General features: G+C 42.6%; 1 protein-coding gene across 1 annotated transcript in view; it reads right to left on the bottom strand.

Annotated features, from left to right (window-relative positions):
• Positions 1-18,497, bottom strand: part of LOC144511889 (metabotropic glutamate receptor 4-like) — a 1,280,229-nt gene that overhangs the window by 998,893 nt on the left and 262,839 nt on the right. Inside the window, exon 2 of the mRNA XM_078242320.1 lies at positions 7,674-7,890. Within this exon, the coding sequence (XP_078098446.1) occupies positions 7,674-7,890 (217 nt within the window). The remainder of the gene's footprint in view (positions 1-7,673; positions 7,891-18,497) is intronic.

Below are 18,497 nucleotides of genomic sequence, written 5' to 3'. Positions count from 1 at the left end.
TAAATTGGATTTACTAATCTTATTCCGTTCTGTGTTTTGAACTAGGTCAACTGTACTCTCACCTACCAGGTTTACTGTCAATATGAGAAACAATATTCTGGTATTATTGCGGATCAAAGCTGGCCCACCTTCTGGTTTTTAGCCTAACATTTGCTTTAGTGATAAGAAAGGATGCAAATTCCATGGACAAAACAGTTTTTCATTCCAGTGGTTCATTTTATGTCATTCTTGCTGATAAAATTGTATTTCACAAAAGCAACCGCATGAGAACTGCCGCTAGCTATTATTTTGGTTGGTGGCACTTAAACTTACAAAAATAATGCACTGGAATACAACTAACTAAAGCAAAGAATATATAATGTGGATCTTAGCCATTATTGTGCTGATACTGTGAGGTTGTCAAATGGGACAATAATTGCGCTGAACCTAGAACAGGTCTGATGTCAACCAATTACGCCGCCAATGATAGATCAAATAGTTCTGATGAAACTGCAATGGCATCTTTTGGAATTAGGGTTGGTGTTAATTGTTAAGTGGGGATTCAAAAACTCAGCAGTCAAACCTGATGCTCTAAACTCAGAGTTAGAGGAATGTTCAATATTTAATCTCTGTTTACAGGTTGCATCTGGTTTCTAATGCACAGTAGATCTTTGGGCTATGAGTGCTCATACTTTAACAATGAACCAAAACTGATAGTTATGCAGTACATATCCTCACTGCACAAATGGGAGCAACACAGAACAACAGTAGGTTGCATTTATATAGTACCTTTAATGTCCCAACATATTTCACAAGAACAGTATCAAACAAAATTTGACACCCAGACCACAAAGAGATATTAGGGCAGATGAGCAAATGTATGGTCTAAGTGGTAGATTTTAAAGACCATCTGAGAGTAGAACATGGTGGACAGGCAGTGAGGTTTAGGAAAGTAATTCTGGCACTGAGGGCATATGCGGCTGAAAGTGTGGAAATTAAAATGCTCAGATTTTAAAAATCATGCATTCTCTGCAACAGCTTGTGAGAATGTTATCAGTTGCAGACCTTCAAGGAAGCCTGTCTGCTTTCAGGCTAATCTTCTTTCGCATAGGCCTCATAACATTCTGCTTTTTGACCTTTACCGGAGGGTGAACAAGACCAGATTTTTCCATAACAAATACCAAAGGTGAGAAATGGGGATATGCTATGCAAATGAAGGATTAGCAGAGGTCAAATTTTCATCGAATGAGAAAGGGCGAAAAGCCAGGATTTAATTGGTAAATATGTATGTCAATGAACGATGTGAAAAATCGCTTGTTCCTGATTTGCTATAATTGACTGTAACTGCTGAGTTGTTTTTCTGTAACATGAGAACCACTCCAGCCATTTTGATGGAGGAGGGAGGTTCTCCTTGTGCACAAGTAATTAAAGGCCTTGCGTTGGATGCATGGTGTCTCGCGCTGTTTGTATTAAGAGTCGACTAAGTGTGCAAAAGGTTGCTGGTACCCAGGGTCCCTGACAAAAGCATGGTTCTTAACGGTGGGCATTTGAAATCAAGGATGCCGGAGGGGCCAGAACTGAAGAAGCGCAAAGATTCCAGAAGGATCTGCGGGCTCAAAGTTACGATCGTTGAGGAGCCTGAGGAGAGTATTGTAAAGTACATGGCAGAGTGAAGTATTTTACAGCACACAAATGAATTACTGTGAAGTGATTCTCCGTGAGTGGGCGGCACGGTAGCACAGTGGTTAGCACTGCTGCTTCACAGCTCCAAGGACCTGGGTTCGATTCCCGGCTTGGGTCACTGCTTGCGTGAAGTTTGCACATTCTCCTCATGTCTGCGTGGGTTTCTTCCGGGTGCTCCGGTTTCCTCGCACTGTCCAAAGATGTGTGGGTTAGGTTGATTGGCCATGCCAACATTGCCCCTTAGTGTCCTGAGATGCGTAGGTTAGAGGCATTAGCGGGTAAATATGTAGGGATATGGGGGTAGTGCCTGGGTGGGATTGTGGTCGGTGCAGACTCGATGGGCCAATTGGCCTCTTTCTGTACAGTAGGGTTTCTATGATTCTATGAGTGAGAGGTGGAACACTGTTTTAACATTTGTCAAATATTAGTTGCCAGATTTAAAACAAAATGTGAAAAATAAGCAATCAAAAGATTTCAGGATACCTAAAAAGCAGAAGCCTAACATGGACATGAAGCTAATCAGTACTTCCTTGAATAGCTTGATGGAAAATCTTGTGAGGCCACAGTCCTGGCGACATGATGCAAAGTTATTCAGGTTGTTTTCAAGAACTAACAGATGCCTTATATGAAATGCACAGTAAGTTGCTAGTGGAAAAGTTTAGCTGTACACTAATCATACAATAATAGTATTCGGCGAAAGCATGAAGAGAATGAGTTTACATGGTAAGATGATGTACAGTCAAGCACCTGAATTATATGAGATGGTATTGCTGACAACCTTTCACTGCTCATTGGAGTCAAAACATGTAAATTTTTTTAGAGCTTTGCCAAATCCTCAGCAGCATCAAAGGACACGCTCCTCTACATTTACCTTTCCCCTAACTCCAAGTGGACAATCCAACAGGATCACAATTGTCCGCAGGCTCATGCTCCATTTTTTAAAACCCTGACAAATATAAAAATATCAATGTTCCGATCACCACATGGGTTCAGTGTCACAAGCATCTCACCTTAGGTTAGAGTTATGTCTCACTATTTCCATTTCTGTCCATTCTAACCTTGCCGAAGCAACTTTTGCCCCCTCCACCTTTCACAATAATTAGCCCACCCACTCCACATGCCTTTGCTCTAACTACAGTAGGATTCTGCGCCATTTTTCCTCCTTGTTTTGATTGCACGCTTCCCTGCTCTCTCAATAGACACAAGCAGCATTCTGCTTTCATCTGGAACCACTTTCTTCCAAATGACCAACTTGTTAACCTGATCATAGCTTACCATTACTCATTGTCAGATTGTGTACAATATGAAGCTACCTCAGCCAATTCACAACCCTTTCCATGAACTACCACAATAATCCACTCCTACATTTTATAGGGGAGGAGCTGGCTCACAGCACAATGGATGGGATCAGAGCCAAGGGAGGGCCAGCCTCCATCCACATCTTCAGTTGGATAAGGAAGATTTAATGCAGAAAATTGGACCTCGCGCCTCAAAGAGCTTTCACGATTGTGACTAGAGATCATGGTCAACAGGATATCTCTTGCCCTTTCTCTCATCCTTTTACTTTCCTTAAGCAATCACATGTACATGCAGCAGTTGGTGAAGTTGGTACAGCCATTTATCCATCACTGTCTATTATTTTTGTGCTATGCTGACTCTTCATCATTCTCTTCAACGGAGTCCAAACCATGATTGCAGAACAAGACTCAGGATCAGCGACTTTGGACAGTTCCGACTTACCTACCTGGAGATGTTAGACAGATTAAAACCCAGGCTATACAACTGACCCCCTCAAATCACTCACACTGAACACCCCAACCCCAACCCCAACCCTTCCATCGTCCCCGACACTGCCGGATCTGACTACAGGACAACCTCCTGGCTCTCCATGATCCTGTGTCACCCTCATGAAATCGTGCAACAAAATGGGGGTGGGTGGATTGGGAATGGGTCAGTGAGTGCAGTGCTGCCTTTTTAAGGATTAAAGCCACCCAAATTCTCCTTGACACTGAGCATACAATACAATGATATTTACTTCAATCCTGGGGCAGATGATAAGCTCTCCTGTCTATCCTGTGTTTTGCAAGCATCACAAACATTGTTCAAACATTCCAAATCGTTGCTTCATAACTTGCCTGCCACATTCAAGCAAACTTACTCCTGGGGAATTGGAGTTGTGAATTGGTGGAGCATGACTCCAGCCACATAACCCAGGAATCAGCATGGTAAACTATTATCACCTTTTGAGAAGACACTGATGAGACACAGGATTGCTGTAAAATAAAAGAATCCTGAAACTTCAAGGAATTCATCCATTCATGTGTGACGCATCGCCTACAGGCAAATTTCATATGGATGTTGAGGGATTAATATCCTTCTTTGTTTGTGTATGCTATATGGATACACAAATTGGAAAGCTAGTATATTTGAGACGCACCATTCTGGGAATGCCACAATTGTTTGTTATTGCTTATATTGTTGCTGCCCGGTGACAAGAGGCATCTCTAACTTCAGTAGAGAACAGGTGTATAGTAATGGACCGACTCTGATGAGGTCTCATGTGGGTAACTGGAATCAACCGATTACACAGGAATTCAATGTAGCACTGAATCAAAATGCAGTGTAGATACTGTCTTAGCTCTGGGCTCCAGCTGTGTATTTTTTATTCAAACATGAAATGTGAATGTTGCTGGCAAGGCCGGCATTTGTTGCCCAATCCTAATTGTCCTCGAGAAGGTGGCGGGATCCGCCTTCCTGAAATGCTGCTGTCATTTTTTAAATTCTCTCTCAGAATGTGGACGTCACTGGGAAGGTCAGTATTTCATGCCCATCCCTAATTTATCTTGAACTGAGTAGCTTTCTGTGCCATTTGAGAGGGCATTTTAAGAATCACCTAGATTGCTGTGGGTCAGGTGTTACATGTAGGCCAGACCAGGTAAGAATGGCAGATTTTCTTCCCTGAAAAGGTGAACCAGATGGGTTTTTCCATCATTTGCTTGATCATACAGTTCATTTAAGGCAGTACTCTTGAAACATATCTTTCACGCACAATTCTCTGTAAGTTACAAGAAACTTTATTCCATCAAGTTCTTGTGGTGAGCTTTATTCTCTAAAATGGGTGAGAGCTACTGCCCTGTACTTCATGTTCCTCCTTTTATCTCCATTAATCGTGATTCGCATTACCTAGGTTACTCTTTTAGTAGATGTACTGGACCAAGAGAATTCTCTTGGCAGAATTTTATGCTCCCCTCCAAGGCAGGTGGGGAAGTGTAAAATTGCATGGTGGGATTCCTCCCAGGAACCCTCCCATCCAAACCCAGATGCAATTTCACGCTTGGGTGGGCAGGACACTTTTCTCCATTTCAGGTGGGAAGGGAGGAACCTCACTCTGAAGGCCCCCTCAGAGTTGGGGTGCCCTACCCCTGGGGACATTGGAGCTCCAGGACTCCCATCTCCCCCAGCCTAATCTCTGATGCACAACATTGCCATCCTTATAATTCCACCCGAGGAAATATTTTGAGCTATCTGCTCAGAAACTCCAGGAATTCCCTCTGCTCTGTTAGCTCCTGTTTATGTGAACAAAATACTCATGAACAATGGGGAGACAAAACAGTATGTTACGAATCTTAATTTTCTACCTTCACCCTCCATCTCCCCTCCCAATTAGGACAGGAATAGACTCAGCAAGCCACCTGCTTTTCATGCATGATTTAATCCTCAAGCAACAGACAGGAGTTAGATTAGTAATAAACCCTGGAGCAAGAGCACGAAACTTGCCAAGTCAAAGTATGGAGAGAAAAGGCTTAGTTGTGACCTTCTCTCCACGCCACACTTTCAATTTGGTTCTGAGGGATGGACTTTAATCCAATTCACTGGACTCGGTGAGACAGAGATTTATCCAACCTGCCTGCATGAAAATTAATGGAGGCATTGACGATGAGCAGAAGGTGTCTTGGGATTGTTCTCCACATTGTTCTCCCCACATATTGATCCATCAACTGTCCCGTGCTGTTCAGGAAATTGAGCTGTTAATGCATGCTGGAAATGCAACAGTCAGGATGTTGAGAATAGGATGATGGTGTGATGTCATCTGCAATAATGTCCATCACTTAACTCCTCTGTGCATCAGTTTCAGGACCCACTGGGATAAAAGAAGCAGATTGAGCTTTCAATTTCAGTGGAGGGTTTTGGATGGTTCCAAAATTAAATGCCTGTGATAGTGAAAAAGTGAAATACTTTGTGACTTCTAAGAATGCAGCCACACACTATGAGAATTTGTTTTGATTGTAAGTGAATGTTTTAGGAAGACTTATAAAATTTCACTCAATACATGAAGGATTCCTAAGAAGAATGGTCACAGATTTTTAAGACTATCAATTCAATTTCTTTCACTTGTTATCTCTTTTCTCTGGTCCCCAGCCTCAAACTTACTCTGGTCCTAAAGTTTCTTTCCTTATTTCGCCCCAACGTCCTCTCCATTTTGTCCTTGTGCCATACTCTTTCCTTCTCTTTTACAGTAATAATATTGATGGTTTCCATTTTGATACCCATTTTCAATGTCACCAAATCACTGTGCACATAAACACCGAGAAATGGTCTTCTCCAAACGGGCTTGATTGGATCTATAATCGCAGTATTCAGTAGAATATCAACAAGTGTGAAATGAGTCTTAAAAAATATTACAGAAATAGGTTCTGTTATCTCATCTGTGATCATGTATTGCTCCCAGCAAGTAAATTAATGAGTTTTTCTGCGGTCTTGCACTCTAAGGTTAACAAATACCAAACTTAGGCTGTTGATGAAAGATCTACAAGAAAAAAAGCATAGCAAAGCCTCCACCAATATCTGAAAATATTAATCCTTGTTGATTCACAAGGTTAGTCTGTCAATGGTACGATTTTCAACTGCATGTAAAGATTTGCTTGAAGCAATGCAATTGGATAATACTACATGTGTACTCAGGATTACTCGAGCACCATTTTCATTGATGCTTGAACTGAGCGACTGATTTTTAAAATATCCCTTAAGGAATAAAAACCTTTATTGTGCATTATTCTCTCGATGTCCTGGTGTCACAGCAGATAAAAAGTCTTCCCTTTCTCCATGACCTGAGTTTTATTCGCAACAATAGAAATAGCAGCAATGCAAGATACAATAATGTGCATATCATCTTATTATACTATTCTAAATCAACGTTCTAATACAAGGTATCATGGTCCATAAAACTGTAACACTTTACAACACACAAACAAATCCAAATTTATGTAAAGCTTGCAATGTCCCTTGTATTAATGCTAGTAGTCACAATAGGTACAGCTTATGCAATCCTAAAACTGTTTATCCAATTATTATCTTCTTTCAGTGTTCTGCCAAGAGTTCTTAACAACAACTAAGAACAATCCACTCATAAAAACTCATTAACTCAAAGGGAAACCACTGGAATATGCAGATCATTTGTCCATGGCTCCACAGATTAGTTGTCTGTTGCTATTGCCCCAATAAGTATATTTTCTGGCCTTTAGTATTAGGCCACATTTTGTGGCACCAAGGAGTCACAATTCTGCATGAAATTGCTCAGAAAAGAAAGACTTCTATTCTTTATTTTGAATGGCTTTGACAATGTCCAGAATCAACTTACTGAGATTGCTGAAGTTCACTTGAAGCTATGACTCACAAAACTATGGTTTTCAATGCCAGCCAAGTCCTTCCTGTTATGGCAACGATAAGAGCATAATATGCTTGGATAAATGCAATAGATTTACTTTATTGTATCTGTTATTGCATTTTCTACTATGACATTGATCGTCAGTTCACACTTTTGTTGTATTTTATTTTGTTTTTAACTGGTCTTTTGACAGAGAAGGCTGCTGAACCTGCGCATGTATTTAACGGCAAAACAAAGGCTTATCTGCTTAATCAAAAATTGCCTCATGATCAACTTTCCTTGATCCACTTATGGCCATTTAGTTACTGCACTCATGAAAATCAATGCTAATTAATACAGTACTGACCGTCTTCCCGAGACTTCTGTATGAAGGCTTCCACTCCACTCTCTCCGTAGCTTCCTTCCGAGGCAAGAGTAGAGACATAATTCCATCGTAACGCTTTGACAATATCAACCATGGCTTGTGTTTGAAAGGTGTCGGATGGGACCACACGGGAGAAAAAGTCATACCTGCTGTTATCACTCAGCTCTGGGGCTGTAGATGCATAGCTTATCTGAGGAATCTGCAATACAAAGAACAAATGTGTAAAAACGTCATGTTTTTCCAATGATTCTTTTGACATTTTCCCCCTCAATGCAAATACAAATTATAAAGTACATGTTGCTTTGTTGTAAGCACTCAAGTGAAGTTTGTCCTTTCTGAAGTATGGGGGCACTTTTCCCTTTTTGGTGCCCATACAAGTGTCAATCCTAGGCCGAGCAGAAGAATGAATGGAGATCCATCCATGTTATGAGACCAAATTGCCTAACACACTCCTCAGAATGACTTGTTCACATTACGGTTAATTGTTATGTCAATGCAGCGCCTTAAATCAGCAAACCTTTCTGCCCGGGAATTTTATATCTTGAATAGCAACATGGTATAAATGCAAATTAAAATTAAAAATAAAACAAATGAGCTCCATGGTGCCAAAAAAGGCAAGATTTAAATAATAGTAATGGAGCCAGAAAGATTGGAAGTGATGCCCAGAGCCACACAAATCGAATCGGGACTTTTGCCACCCCAAGTTTCCGCTCACCTCCAGAGAATGCCAACTCGCACTCCTTACTCCTTAATTATCTTGCTGCTAGGTAGGCAGCCTTATGCAGGGGGAGGCAGTGGCATAGTGGTAATGTCACCAGACTAATAATGTAGAAGCCTAGGCTTATGCTCTGGGGCCACAGGTTCAAATCCCACCATGGCAGCTGATGGAATCTAAATTCAATGAATAAATCTGCAATTAAAATCTGGTCTAATAGTGAGCGTGAAACTATTGCAATTGTCATAAAAAAAACTCTATCTGCTTCATAAATGCCCTTCTACATGTCTACATGGTTTGGTCTACATGTGTCTTCAGACCCACAGCTATATGATTGACTCTTAAATGGCCTCTGAAATGGCTGAGTAAGACAATCAGTTGTAGCACATAACTATCAAATCCAAAGTAACGAAAACAGACAGATCCCCCAGCATTGACCTCAGCACCAGAAGCGACAATGGCATGCCCAACACTGTCAACCTGTAAAGTCCTCCTCTGGAGCCAAATTTGGGACAGTAGTATCACAGATTAGCGAAGCAACTTCCTGCTATAGTCATACTCATGTAATTATACATTACAATGTCCCAGACAGATGCAGTTATATCCAGTTGCTCTGGGAGTCCTCAACATCAACTTCAGATCCCATAAAGCCTCATGGCATCAAACATGGGATCTGAAGTTGAATCTCCTGCTGGATACCACATACTGTTCCCCCTCAGCTAATGATTCAGCATTGAAGGTAGCAAGGGCACAGAATGTACTTTGGGTAGGGAACTTCACCAAGAGTGGTTCAGTAACACCACCACTGACTGAGTTGGCTGGGTCCTAATGCTTAGGTTGGGTTCTGCCAGGGTTACTCAGCCCCTAACCTCATTATTGCCTTGACCCAAAGTTGGAGAGAAGAGCTAAACTCAGGAAGTTGAGAGTGACTGCAATTGACATCAAATTAATTTTGGAAGACCTCGGAGAATTTATATAGCAGCCCAGGAAATTTTCATCTCGTAGATTTAATATCTCTAACCAATAAATCTGCTCAAGCCAATCATGTCTTATTAAAGAAGGCCGATGCCCCTTAATTACCAAAACAGGTCATCATACCGTATGGTCCTGTAGGACACCGTGACTGTTGCTGCCCTTAAAGTCTGCAGTGTCTCTCTGGTATAGGTAGACAATTAAACTCCTGAGTCGTTTAATCTCAATGGTCTGAAGCCCTTTGGCAAATAACAAAATGCTTGCTCCCTGACTGTAGCCACAGCCCCTGTGTTGACTTCCATTTTAAGAGGTCTGCCATTTGCCATCAAGGTTAACTCTATAGGGGACACTTACCCATTTGGACATGGGTTTAGGGTAAATGATTTGGGTCCCTTGTTAGGCTCCTCATTCAGTTTCTTCACAGGAGGTAAACTATCCATTGTGTTTTGTACATTCTGTCCTACCAGTTTTACCCTACATCACACTTGGAAATGAACCCTTTTGTTGCATCAAAAGGACACATAGGTAGTGATTTTACCAAAAGAATTCAAAGTTCAGAACATGGGAGAATTTCAGGTCCATTTTTCTGTGAGGCCGGGAACAATCCACGGGGCCCCGCCACCACCGGAATAATCCCACCCACCCCTCCCCCGCAGCTCCACACTCTCACCAGCCAGACCGATCGCCACCCTCCCTAACCACCCCTCCCTCCCCCGCATTGATCGCTGTGCAGAGTGGCAGCAGTCCCCCCCCCCCCACTCCCGTTGATGGGGGACCATATATGATCCTTGCTGAACAGAACCTCCCCTGGCATGGCCACACAGGCAAGTCAGCCCAGATGATTCTGTCCCTCACTCGCTAATCGCATTTGAAATAAATCTAAATAATTAATTCAACCTCACGCTGGAAACGGGTGCGAGGCTGACCGCACTGGATATGCGGTGCCAGTAAGATCGCGAGAGGCGAGGAATCGGGCGCAAACCTGATTTCTCGGCTCTCTCGCCATCTTACCGGCTCACCCTTGCCCATTGACTTGTGAGGCACTACGGTAAGATCACCCCCATAATTTTTACATTGGCGAGCTTCTTGGAAGTGATTTCCCCCACACCAATAACAGGCTTCTGCCCTCAATGTTCTATGCCTTTTATTAGAATCTTCAGTCACCTCACTCGGGTTGGCCATCGCAACAGTTGTTTCCCGCCACAAGCGGTTTACTTCACGTCTTGCAATTTGTTCACAGCCTGTTCTGCACATTCGGTCGAGCTCCACCGCTTTTTTTCTCGAGAAATTTTGGTCTTTCCTAACAGCTTATTTTGTGTGAGCAGGCTGTATATATCACAGAGCAAATGGTCTCTCAACGCTTCTCTTAAAGCTGGGCCGAACTCTCATGCTCTGCTGGTTCTCTCAACCTGAGATTGCCTCCCCAGGCTCTTAGACGGCTGAACAAAATTTGTACCTCACAGTGAGGGTTTGGAGGTTGAAATGGTTCTTAATTAGCTCAAGTACCTGGACAAAAGACTGGGGTGTCTGGCGCATCAGGTAATGTTAAACTTTTGATTTGATTTGATTTATTATTGTCACATGTATTAGCATGCAGTGAAAAGTATTGTTTCTTGCGCGCTATACAGACAAAGCATACTGTTCATAGAGAAGGAAATGAGAAAGTGCAGAATGTAGTGTTACAGTCATAGCTAGGGTGCAGAGAAAGATCAACTTAATGCAAGGTAATTGCCAAATCTCTAAGAAATTGAATTAAAGCATTGTTAGAGAGTTTAAAAGAGTTAGGATGAAGTTTGAGAAGCATACAACGAGAATAAAGATAGAATTTTGTAAGCCTGTGGCCACATACTGTGAACAGAATAACTTTCCACTTTTCTTCCTTTCTTATCTAATTCGCTACAATAATGTAACGTAGTCTCTCGATATACTGGCCCCAGTTTTCTACCTTGGGGTCGGACTGTTCTAATTTCCCAATTAAAGGCATTTTAACATGCACCTGTACCTTGCTTTTCCTTATCTTTGACGCTCTAACTGTGCACTGCGATCACTAAGGAACTTGGAAAATATTTCCTTGTCGCCAGTGTAATAAATTGAAGGCAACTTTATGAGGCTTCAGAGCGCAAAGACTTTATTGCTAAAGCAACAAATAACAATGTATACAAATAGGGTTTGACAGAATAACTGTGCAATTGTACACGGCTTGTCCCTGACTCCAACTGCCAATCCTCCACGACCCAGGATACGCCCCCTTGCACTTGATTGGCTCAACTTCCCATCACAACATGACATAAGGTCCGACCCAACCACATAGCCCTCAGGGAACACCCCCTTAAAGGGGCCACATTACCACACAATGTTTTATTAATGACCGTTCCTCAACCATAACTTCAAAAGTGGGATGTATGGATAATGTTAACAACTTCACAGATACTGAAGCAGTCGATGTGCATACGCAGTAAGACCTGGACAATATTCAGACTTGGGCTGACAAGTGACAAATAACATTTGTGCCACAAGAATGCCAGACAACGACCATCTTTAACAAGAGAGAAATCTCCCCTTGACATTCAATGGCAATACCACCACTGAATCCCTCAGTATCAATATTCTGGGGTTACCATTGACAGGAGCTGAGCTGGACCAACCATGTAAATAATATGGTTATAAGAGCAGGTCAGAGGCTGGGAATTCTGCAATGAGTAACTCATCTCCTGACTCCCCAAAGCCTGTTCACCATTCACAAGGTACAAGTCAGGAATGTGATGGAATACTCTCCACTTGCCTGGATGAGTGTAGGGCCAACAACACTCAAGAAGCTCGACGCCAACCAAGACAAAGCTGGGAGTCACCTTCAATTTATTCGATGAAGCTATATTTTCCAAGTCCCTTGGCTATCGCAGGTGCACAGCGATAAGAGGAATAGACTGGAGCATCAAAGATAAGCAAGAGCAAGGTACAGGTGCAGTGTTAAAATGCCTTTAATCAGGAAATTAAAACAGGTCGACCCTGAAGTAGAAAACTGGAGCCAGTATATTGAGAGACTGCTTGACTGGTACCCAATCCACCATGTTAAGCTTTAACTCTCCCCACCATTGAGGCACAGTGGCAGCATTGTGTAAGATTTACAAGATCCACTAGAGCAACTCACTAAGGCTCCTTCAACAGCACCATCCAAACCAATGACCTCTACCATCTAGAAGGACAAAGGAACAGATGACAGGAACACTACCACCTCCAAGTTCCTTGGTGTCCACCATCCTGAGAGTTGATGGAGAACTCATCCCATTGATTCTGATACCTGCTGCCATTTTATGCTCAATTGAGCATTGATTGGCAGCAGGCAGGATTTCTGTACATCCATGGACTGAAGTCCCACCTTGGAGAGCTATCTGCCAATTATATTGGCCACCAGCTCCCCAACCTCTCCAGCTACAGCACTGCAGTGGCAAGAAGAGGTACTGCAGCGCTGTGCCTGAGCGAAGTCCCGGACCGCACTTCAGCTAAGTACCAAATGTCCCAGGGGTGACAGGGTAGGTCATGCTCTGGGGGTCAGGACAGGGGCAACCTGGGTGTCGGAGGATAGGCTGGGAGAGGGAGTGAGAGATGGAGCTCCCAGGTCCCTGAGGGGGAGAGTGTCCCAAATCTGAAGGCCCCTTCAGATCAAGGTGCTCCCCCACTCCCGACCCTTTCCCCGTCCAAGATTGAGATAGTTAAGCTTCTCTATTTGGCACCCTGCTCCAACTGGCACCCGCCATTCAAAAAACAGTGACTGGGCATGAGTGACCACTTCAGGGCTTTAATAGGGGCATGGGTGGCCTTCCTGTCTGTGGCCCTGCCCACCCTGCTGTGAAATTGTGTCTGTGTTTGTGGTGGATGGGATCATGGCTGGGTGGGATCCCAGAGGGAATCTCTTCCATGCAATTTTACACTCTCCCACCGGGGCAGGCGCAGTGGGAGAGCATAAAATTCTGGCCATGGACTGTAGCAATTCAAGAAGGCAGCAGACCACCACCCAATTAGGGATGGGCAATAAATGCTGCCCTTGCTAGTGCCACCCACATGCCATGCAAGAACTTTAAAAATTCCACTGAGAGCAACAGTTCGAAAGAGCTGAGGGCGAGGGCTTGACACGATTCCCACCTTCCTGGCATGGCCATCCAACCAGTCAGCTGACACACGCTGATAGTTACTTAATCATCTAAAAATCTAGCCCCATGTCCATTAAAACATTGCTGATTAAGACTAAGGATTTAACCACAAACTTGTCCCATTTTATGGCTTCGTACAGTGAGCAATGGGCTTATTTCTTAGTGTGTTAGCTTTTATTAACAGGGGGTTGGAGTTTAAGAGCCGTGGGGTTATGCTGCAACTGTACAGGACCTTGGTGAGACCACATTTGGAATATTGTGTGCAGTTCTGGTCACCTCACTATAGGAAGGATGTGGAAGCGCTGGAAGGAGTGCAGAGGAGATTTACCAGGATGCTGCCTGGTTTGGAGGGTAGGTCATATGAGGAAAGGTTGAGGGAGCTAGGGCTGTTCTCTCTGGAGCGGAGGAGGCTGAGGGGAGACTTAATAGAGGTGTATAAAATGATGAAGGGGATAGATAGAGTGAACGTTCAAAGACTATTTCCTCGGGTGGATGGAGCTATTACAAGGGGGCATAACTATAGGGTTCGTGGTGGGAGATACAGGACGGATATCAGAGGTAGGTTCTTTACGCAGAGAGTGGTTGGGGTGTGGAATGGACTGCCTGCAGTGATAGTGGAGTCAGACACTTTAGAAACATTTAAGCGGTTATTGGATAGGCACATGGAGCACACCAGGATGATAGGGAGTGGGATAGCTTGATCTTGGTTTCAGATAAAGCTCGGCACAACATCGTGGGCCGAAGGGCCTGTTCTGTGCTGTACTGTTCTATGTTCTATGTTCTTAAGGACTGAAAAATCATTGGTGTGCTGAGAGGAATGGGGAGGGGGAGATAGAATCAAATAAAGCTATAGAGAAAAAAAATCAGACTTTACAGGAATCACTGCAGAATAATTAAAAGGTTGGGCAAATGTTCATTGAAAAACTTGAATAGTGAGAGGCTTGTAGCATTCACTGTCAACCGGCAACAGGAAACCTCAAAGGTGATTAATTGGGATTCTCGAAAGCACAGCGGCACCTTTTATCGCAAGGTATTCAAGTCAAGAGCTAGTGGGGTTTTAATTAAACTCTGAATTTTATCTGCTGCTTTTGATCTTCTGTCGTCTGCCTGTAGAGCAAAGTTTTGAGACCTTCCCAGCATTTCACCAAGCTGAAGGTATAGTCTGTCAGACAGACTGACCCATTTTCAACATCAGTAATAGTTCCTCTTAGATATTTGCAATGATTTGCTGAATTTAATGATCTGATGTGATAATGAGAGAGCAGATTTTGTTGCACACTGTTCACACCCACTCAAAGCATTCCGCACATTTCAGCATGGCAATGTCCTTTTTTTAAACTACACTACACAATGCGTTTGGCATTTATTTCTTTGAAATTTATTGCTACCTAATGCTAGAAATTCCCATGTATCCTTCACAGCTTCTATCACATGAGAAAAGGTTTTGAATGCACAAAGCATAATGTGGTGACACCCATCCAGCAGAGTTTTACTGCTCTTTAATTAAAGGAACAGCAAGGCTTTGTTGAAATAATTCAAATTCTAATGGCTTCTAGTCTCTTAGGTTTATCTCAGAACCAAAAATGTGAGCTGTCTAAGGTGTGTGGCAAGTTGGATTCTCTTAGAAGGTTGATCCCTTCTATTGAACTGAAAAATAAAAAATGATAACCTTGCTGTTAATAGGAGTCGTTCTTCAGGTTGATGGAATGAACTGACCGCTCTTTTTGCCCTGTAACTGACTTGGTTATAACTGTGTTTGAATTTAAAAGGGGGGTGATAATGCCAATTTAATACATATATAACTGTGTATAGCTTGACGCAAGAAAGGGATGATCCTTTAAAACAGAAATGAGGAGGAATTTCTTCAACCAGAGAGTGGTGAATCTGTGGAACCTTTTGCTGCAGAAGGCTGTGGAGGCCAGGTCATTGAGTGTCTTTAATACAGAGATAGATAGGTTCTTGATTAATAAGGGGATCAGGGGTTATGGGGAAAAGGGAGGAGAACGGAGATGAGAAAAATATCAGCCATGATTGAATGGCAGAGCAGACTCGATGGGCCGAGTGGCCTAATTCTGCTCCTATGTCTATTGTCTTATATCTTAAACAAGCCAGCCAGTTTCCTTAAGTCAACAAGTAAGGAGATAGTTTTATAGCTAAAACTCACTCAGGTAAAGACACAGAAGTTATTAATAAAAAGTTTAAACTGTACAAATACGTCCAACCACACACTAATGCAAAAACAACACAGATACAATCCCTTCCAACATGCACAAACAGTAATAACGTTCTGCAGAGTTTCAGGTCCTAACAACTTGGCCAAGTGACAAGCAAATTCAGAAAGTAATATTCATACATTGTCCAAATGTTTGTTTACTACTGAATGGTCCTGGTCCACAGTCACTCACTATTTCTCATTGAAGACAATAGTGTTGATACGGAATTCTCCTTTAAGAATTCTCAGTTTTCAGTAATGAGGTCTTCTGGTGTGTTTTTCAAATCACAAATGGCTCAGCTTTGATGAGCAAGATTTCAGAAGAAATGGAGCTGGGGTACAGATTTTGCCCCGGGGCAGTCTTTCCCCAACAATTCAAAAATTCAGAATCAACCCAAGAGTTGCATCACTTGACCTCTGAGTGCGTTGTTAACTCTATGTCTCCATAAAACAGCTGGTGTCCTTTGCAAATCTAATATAATAGCCATTGTGAGTCATAGTCCTTTGTTAAGGAAAAATGTTATTTTCAAAAAGGTCACAGCTTTGGTCCAAACATGGACTAAGGAGCTGAATTCAAGAGGTGAGGTGAGAGTGAGTTTCTTTGACATCAAGGCAGCATTTGACTGAGTATGGCATTAAGAGTCCTAGGAAAAGTGGAGTCAATGGGAAATGGGGCAGGGCGGGGTGAGGGGATGGAATTTCTCCACTGTTGGAGTTTAATCATCATTGACATTGATACAATACTGCAACAGAATTCCTCTGGGTAGTATCCGAGGGCCAAACATGTACGGCTTCTTCATCAAAGACTTTCCTTCCATTGGAAGGTCAAAAATGATGATGTCCGCTGATGTTTGCACAATGTTCAGCACTACTAACTACTCCTCAGATACTGAAGCCCATATGCAGCAAGAAAACATTCAGGTTTTTTTGTATATTGGCAAGTAACAGCTGCACCACATGTGCGCTGGGCAATGACCATGTCCAACAAGAGAGAATCTAACCATTTCCACTTGACATTCAATAGCATGAGCATCGTGAATTCCACACTATCAACACACTAGGAACTACCACTGACCAGAAATTGAACTTTATCAGCCGTATAAATACTATGGATACAAGAACAGGTCAGATGCTGGGAACTCATCTCCCAACTCCGAAAAGCCTGTCCACCATCTACAAGGGACAAGTCAAGAATTTGACGGAATGCTCTCCACTTACTTGGATGAATGCAGCTCCAACCACTTTCAAGCAGCTCAACACCAGCCAGGACAAAGCAGCCTGCTTGACCTGCACCCCATCCATCAACTTAAACATTCAATCCCTCAACTACTAATGCATAGTGGCAGAACCATGTACTAAGTGCAAGATACTCTGCAACAACTCACCAAGTTGCAATCTCTACCACCTAGAAGGACAAGAGCAGCAGATGTATGGAAATACCACTAGCTGCAAGTTCTCCTCCAATGACAAACCATTCTGACTTGAAACTTCACCACTGGAAAGGTGGACATGTGCTAAAGCTTTCATCTTGCAAGCCTCACATTAGGACAAATGCGAGAATGCTAAATTTCAATCAATCACAACAATATAATGCAACACGAGAAAAGGTTGCTACTTGGTTGACAAGTCAGTGCTGATTGGCTGAAATGCTGCCTTGGAGAAAGTGAGAGGGAATTACAGGATCTCCAAGCTCCCAGTTACTCAACAAAAGAGATGCACAGCTTGAACATATTATTTTTGTCTGCAGGGAATGGGCCCCTGCATATGAATGGATGTCACTTCCAGTAAGTATAAATGAGTTATGATATGTTATGATCTCAACTGATTATCTTAAATTGGTTGTTAGTGTAGCTATTGGTGCACTCAAGATTGTACAGCCGGTGCTGCCCAATCATGAAATCACATCTAATAGTAGATGTTTTGTATTTCATGGACGGCACGGTGGCACAGTGGTGAGCACTGCTGTCTCACTGCGCCAGGGATCCGGATTCAATTCTGGCCTCGAGTCACTGCCAGTGTGGAGTTTGCACTTTCTTCCTGTGTCTGCCTGGGTGCTCTGGTTTCCTCCCACAGTCCAAAGATGTGCAGGTTAGGTTGATTGGCTATGCTAAATTGACCCCAGGGTCTGGGGGATTAGCAGGGTAAATGTGGATTATGGGAATAGGGCCTGGGTGGGATTGTGGTCAGGATAGACTTGATGGGCTTCCTTCTGCACTGTAGGGATTCTATGATGATTTTGTAAGTGCAGGCTGGTTCAGTGCTGTCCATACCCTACCAATTCAGAATAACTGATCTCTTCCCTTCCCTTCATAGTCTAGCTTGTTTCAATGCTGTTACTAAATGAATGAACTGTGTATCTCCATCAGCAGTGCCACCTTCTATATTGTTTTTCCTTTCTTATGATTATAAAATCAGTACAACCTTTGCTTTATTGGCCTTCATTTGGCTTTAGTCATGGAGTTTCACAATGCCACATTCAGATTGTGGCCGTGTTTTTAAAATGTATGATCGTAGGATTCTTTGATAAATTCTTTGATTGTTTTGGTGCAGGCTCGATGGGCCAAATGGCCTCCTTCTGCACTGTAGGGATGCGATGATTCTATTCTATAAATCTATTCTTTAATGTGCATTCATTTCTTCAGTGAACATTTGTAATGCAGTTCAATAAAAATAGTAACTGTAATCGTGATACAAATTTGAAAGTAATGAGTATTTAAAAAAAAAGAAAATAGCTTAACAGGGAATCACATTAAATGGAG

The sequence above is a fragment of the Mustelus asterias genome, chromosome 25 (assembly GCF_964213995.1).
Source record: "Mustelus asterias chromosome 25, sMusAst1.hap1.1, whole genome shotgun sequence".
Taxonomy (NCBI): domain Eukaryota; kingdom Metazoa; phylum Chordata; class Chondrichthyes; order Carcharhiniformes; family Triakidae; genus Mustelus; species Mustelus asterias.
This window is presented reverse-complemented; position numbering and strand designations above follow the sequence as displayed.